Here is a 5,941-nt window from a genome sequence, read left to right on the forward strand (position 1 = left end):
GGGGTATGTCTCGCTGAAACTGGTCTCCTCTCAACACGTTCATTCATTAATCCTCCCTCCCAATAGCTAGGCGGCCGAAGGACATTGAATCCCTTAGTTCGAGGCACTGGTTCTGGAGCAACACATATTTGGCAGTGCAGGAGTGGGAACCAGTTTTTAATTTGAATAGGCAGTTGGTGACCACACGAGCACTGTGAGTTAAGTTATCAGGGCTACTAATCGAGCTCTGGCAATAACAACATTCTATGGCTCAATCAGTAAATTTTAGGAGTACATATGTGTGTAGATATGGATTTAAGGAAGGGCCTGTAAGACATCTTGGGGTGATAGTTTATGAATGATGGAATTTGTCATAAATTGGTTATGCTTTACCATTTCGTTTTCACTTGTGTCTTCAGTATGGAAATCGGGGTTCAATGTAAATCGGGCTTCAAACCCAGAAATGGAATCTAGACTCTAGCTAACCAAAAGAATAAACTGACTCTCGACTATAGTTGCCCAAAAGAATACATGTTTCTTTACGTTTTTGTTTTAACAATTCCTTTAGAATTTTGTTTCGTTGTATTTAAGCGCCAATTGCAGGGATTTCAAAGTATTACAATAGTCCCTGCCAGCCCCGAAGCGGCAGGGACTCATAACACAGCCTGTAAAAGTTTTGAGGCCAAAATAACTACATATGCTATTACAATAGTCCCTGCCAGCCGCGAAGTCGCAGGGACTCATAACACAACCTGTAAAAGTTTTGAGGCCAAAATAACTACATATGGTGGCAGCTTGCTCGCACCAGAGAAACATATTATCCTAGTACATAAATTATTGATATATTGTGGATACCATTATCTAAAATTGAAGAAGCCCAGGGTTTCAAAGTTCAGTAAATCGTCCTTTCTTTTTCAACCGCCTGCATTTCAATTTGAGGCCTTTCAATTTCTCTTCCAATTCTTCAACCTCTGCAGAATCATTTTCATCCAACCATTCTTCTACGCCATCTAACATTTGCTCCATATCTTCTGAATTTGTGATGCTTCCCTTGATTCTGGCTTCTTTGACTCTGCTTCTCACGTTGTAAACACAAGTGGCCAAATTTTCTCTGGCAATATGCCTCTTCTTGGCCTCTTCATCCTCCCGTCGGAATCTCTTTGCATCACCCAACATTCTCTCAATCTCCTCTTTTTTCAGCCGACCACTGTCGTTAGCAATTGTAATCTGATTACTTACCCCGCTTCTTTCGTCCTCGGCAGACACTTTCAGGATTCCATCCACATCCACTTCAAACACAGCTTTAAGTTGTGGCCTTTCAAATGGAGCTGCCTGAATTCCCAATAAATGAAATTGACCCAGCAAATTGTTGTTGACCACCATAGCTCTCTCACCTTCATAAACTTTAAATGACACATCGACTAACTCACTGTCACGCACGGTAGTGAAATGATCCTCCCTCCGAGTGGGAATGGGAGTATTCCTGGGAACGACTACAGACATAACATCTCCATAAACTTCGATTCCAAGACTCAAAGGTGTTACGTCCATCAGTACTAGGCCTAGTTACCAGAAACGGGACGATGTCCCCCGTTTCTGGCAGAAACCTTCGCAGAAACCGCGACCATACTAGAAACGCCGTCTGCAACGGCCGTTTTCGTTTTCATTGGCAAGAAACGGTTTCTGGCGAAACGAAACAGTTTCTTCTGGCCGTTTCCAGATAGACTTGCAGTGTCTTCTGGCCGTTCCGGATAGACTTGCAGTTAAATATATTTTGTCAGACTCAAATTAAATTTAATTTTTTCAAACGTGGGTTAAATCAAGTTTAATTAGCAATTGATTACACATACAGAGAGTTTAATTGGCAGTTCACTGTTAGTCTGCTGCGCTGGACTGTTAGTTTCTGAGCTGGACTGTTAATTTATGGAAATTAAACATAAGAACTCCAGAGTCCAGGGTATTTGTGAGCGAGCAGCTGAAGAAAGAACGAGCTGAGAACGGAAGCGAGCAAACCCATCACTACTCACATGCAAGCAGGCACAGATCAGAGCCAAGCAGCTTCACGCCCGCATCTTCAACAACATTGTCAAAAGGTACTACCTACACACTTCAATCTCTGGTTTTCTTTTATGAATGCGCGTTCTAGAGTCTAGACCACATAATTCTCTCAAGATTTGGGTAGGTAAGGTTCGCTGGGATCAACTGTTCATATTATAATGCGCTATCCCTGTGTTCAGTCCCGTAATATCCTTGTATGCTTGCCAAGTTGTATCATGTATGCGGATTTTGAACTCTCTGCTATACGGTCTTGTCATTCTCCTGTTGTAAGTACTATGACTATAAATCGATCTGCAGAGGATGAGCAGTTCTCTGTTCAGTTCCATATGGATCAAGAGGGGTGCTTGAACCTGAAACTTGCATTGCCAAGTGGTCAAAAGCAAGTATCTCCTTCTCTTCCTAGGTCTTCCATTAGACCTTCACCTCGGGTTGGAATTTCTGATGCATCTTCAATGTGTTTTAATGGAGAAATCCCAGCCCACAGTTTTAACGATCACTACGGTACTACCCGATATCAGAATCTATTCGAAGCCCAGATATTTTATATGAGGCCGTTGATTTAGAGGAAGATGCGAAGATGTATCAAATTACAAACAAAGAGACTCGTGCCTTTGATCTGAAAATAGTCAGAACCAATTCGCTTGGACCTTTTTGGGTACAAATTGTCACGACTTTTCTCCTCTCTGGAGTATGCCTTTGCATCATAGGAACCATTACAATGTTCTACATTTATTTCCCCGAGGTTTATATAACATCCAATGTCCATATGGTTTACAAGATTTCGAGCTGCAAGCTCATTCACACAAATTAGAGGAGTATTATGTCCTGTCTTAGTTTTGAACTCATAAGATCGAGAACTCTATGTCGTATCCTCGCAAGTCTCAGCATAAGTAAAATAAGGATTACAACATAAGTAAAATAAGGATTACAAGGTGAACAAGTTAAAACCCTCAATCATTTATTTTTGGGCCGGTCACATGGAAAAGATGAAGTCTACAGGTTCATCAAGTAAAGTGTCGAAATTGGGTAGAAATTACTGAAATGAACCTATATCTTTCAATGATGTTTTCAAAATCTCAAGTTCAGTTCAAGATAACCACCGAATATTAGCATCAAGAAATGTGGTTTGTATTTTTAGGACTAAGAAGCTATATAAATTACCCAACAGTCATTTGATCTAGCAATGTGGAATTTTGGTTTTCGAAGAATTGACATTGAAATTAACATGATGAAACCTTGGTATTATATTGCTCAAGTTACAGTGTTTTCCTGAAAATTACATTCTAACAGGGCTGTTGGAACAGTAACAGCTGTTTGTGTTAGAACCGTTACAGAGTCACCCTGGCAAAAACTGTGCATATTGTAGAATGTTCATTCAACATTAAAGTTACTATGTCAAAAGCCTATCAATCACCTGAACTAAACAAACAAACAGAATCGACCTTAAAGAGCTTAACCTTTGTCGAATATAGTAGCCTTCCAATGTTGAAGAAACGCCTTCAATGACTGTAATTATGAAGGGCCATAGATAGAGGTTATATTAAAACATGTTTAAAACTCATCCTCTGTCATGCCATCTCTGAGAAGAAGCATATCATGAAAGGATATGCACTGTTGCTAAAACAGGTTCCTTCGATGCATCCATATTCGATTTTCATTACTTACATGCATCTTTTCTGGTGTATTCCAGACTAAAAATCAGAAGGCAAATCCATATATCGATTTTCATTACTTACATACATCTTTTCTGGTGTATTTCAGACTAAAAATCAAAAGGCAAATCCATAGAGTTGGACGCAAATTTGGGACACAGAAAGGAATTAGAACTTTACATGCTAAGGCATTTTATCATGATATACCTTTGAGATACTCAAAAGCAGCAGATGTCTTGCAGATTCAAAATAAACCACAGTATAATATAAAGTGTCATAAGAATGTAGGAAAGTGACCATTAAATAAGTAAATGATTAAATGTTAGGGTAGTTGGAATAAATTTGACTTGGTTAAGTTAGTTGGCAAGTAGAGTTCTCTACTAAATCTTAGCGTTCTCTATATTGTTAACCTTTAATATGGTGTTTTTCTCTCTCCTCGTTTCTTATATGCGAAACCTCCAAACTTCGTTTTTCGTACCTTTCTCGTTTCCCGTTCCGTTTCCCGTTTCTCGTTTCTGGTAACATAGGTACTACTAGGTGGACGCTTTCGTCGTTCAGGGTTGCAGCCTGAAGTGCAGCACCATGTGCAACAGCTTCATCAGGATTTAAACTTTTGCAGAGTTGTTTTCCATCAAAGAAGTGTTGAAGGAGTTCCTGGAGCTTTGGAATGCGGGTGGAGCCGCCTACCAGTACAACTTCGTCAATTTGCTCTTTGCTCAGCTTGGCGTCTTCCAGACATTGCTTCACGATTTCCATACACTTTTCGAACAACTCATCGTTGAGTGCTTCAAACTTTGCCCTTGCAATCTTTATGTGAAAGTCTATTCCTTCGTAGAGAGAATCAATGTCAATCACAGTTTCCACAGCAGAAGACAGACTTCTTTTTGCTCTCTCGCATTCTGAGCGCAGTCTCCGAAGAGCTTTTGCATTTGTACTCAACTCCTTTTTGTTTCTTCTCTGGAATTGCTCAACACAGTAATTGAGCATCCTGTTATCAAAATCCTCCCCTCCCAAATGCATGTCCCCTCCAACAACCTTCACCTCAAATTTACCACTCTCAACAGTAAGGATGGAAACGTCAAAAGTTCCTCCACCCAGGTCAAAAATCAGGATTGTCTTCTTTTCATTGCACTGTGTAGAAAACCCATAAGCTATAGCTGCTGCTGTGGGTTCACTAATAATCCTCATCACATTAAGACCCGCAATGACAGCAGCATCTTTAGTGGCCTTCCTCTGAGAATCGCTAAAATAGGCCGGCACTGTGACCACGGCATTTTTGACATCAGATTTGAGATATGCTTCGGCTATCATCTTCATCTTCGATAAGACCATAGAAGATATCTCCTCTGCTGCGAACTCCTTCCTCTGGCCTTTGTACTCAACTTGGATGAGTGGCTTGTCAGTGTCCCCGGAAACTACAGTGAAGGGCCATAGTTTCATGTCACTATGTACATCGAGGTCGCTGAATCGCCTTCCAATGAGTCTTTTCACATCGAACACGGTGTTGTGGGGATTGGTTGCGACCTGATATTTTGCACCATCGCCAACCAGCCTCCCAGAGGCTGTGAAAGCGACAATGGAAGGCGTGACTCTGTTCCCCTGATCATTAACAATAATTTCAATTCTATCGTGCTGCCACACTGCGACGCAGCTGTAAGTTGTTCCCAAGTCAATGCCAATAGCTCTCTCTTTACCGTTGGCATCCATATCTCATATGTTCCTCAACCAATTACTATGAAATAAGATAACTCCTAGCTTGAAAGTATGGCAATGCAGTGGAGTAATTATAAGATGCAATTTACAGACAGAAGAGTCAGATGCAAGGAAATTAAAAACTCTTCCCAGACCCCGATCCGACCCCAGAACCTTAAGGTCGGTGAGATAGTGAGGTGGGTTTCACCACGATGACAATGGAAGGTGGCTTCATTGTTGGAAAGTGAACTGATTTCGAATCTCTGTTAATGGGGCTATATTTCTTCTTTGTTTTAATCCATAGAACCAAACTTTTGTACGCGTTATTTCAGTCTTTGGGAATGGAATAATTTTATAAGGAACTAAGAACGTTGAACAAACATTTTCCAGGACAAGAATCTATGAATCCAAACCGCTTAGAACTTTCATTTGTGCCATTTATTGTGAAGTTATCACACGTTAGGAAAAGAAGGAGAAATGATGCGTTGTATAACTTTTTTCGTAAATAGTGGTCATATTTTAAAAAAACATCCACTCAGAAAACTGCCTCCAAAAATACT

General features: G+C 40.4%; 1 protein-coding gene across 1 annotated transcript; it reads right to left on the reverse strand.

Annotated features, from left to right (window-relative positions):
- Positions 1 to 746: 746 nt before the first annotated feature.
- LOC149266461 (heat shock 70 kDa protein 18-like) lies at positions 747 to 5,517 on the reverse strand. The gene is made up of 4 exons (XM_089408301.1): positions 4,100 to 5,517; positions 3,471 to 3,543; positions 3,318 to 3,388; positions 747 to 1,541 (listed from the first exon to the last, which is right to left on the reverse strand). Exons 1-4 carry the CDS (start codon positions 5,394 to 5,396, stop codon positions 865 to 867), a joined length of 2,118 nt encoding a protein of 705 aa, XP_089264427.1. The 5' UTR covers positions 5,397 to 5,517; the 3' UTR covers positions 747 to 864.
- Between the last annotated feature and the right edge of the window lie 424 nt (positions 5,518 to 5,941).

The sequence above is a fragment of the Pinus tabuliformis genome, chromosome 6 (genome assembly GCF_031772625.1).
Source record: "Pinus tabuliformis cultivar Carrire ecotype Pingquan chromosome 6, CPIR1, whole genome shotgun sequence".
In the NCBI taxonomy this organism is placed as follows: domain Eukaryota; kingdom Viridiplantae; phylum Streptophyta; class Pinopsida; order Pinales; family Pinaceae; genus Pinus; species Pinus tabuliformis.

Coding starts and splice junctions, on each gene's coding strand:
- LOC149266461 (XM_089408301.1), bottom strand. CDS start 5,396: ATGGATGCCAACGGTAAAGAGAGAGCTATTGGCATTGACTTGGGAACA. Junction 3,544..4,099: donor AGAAAAACACCATATTAAAG/GTTAACAATATA, acceptor TCATAATTACAG/TCATTGAAGGCGTTTCTTCA. Junction 3,389..3,470: donor AGCTCTTTAAGGTCGATTCT/GTTTGTTTGTTT, acceptor CAATATGCACAG/TTTTTGCCAGGGTGACTCTG.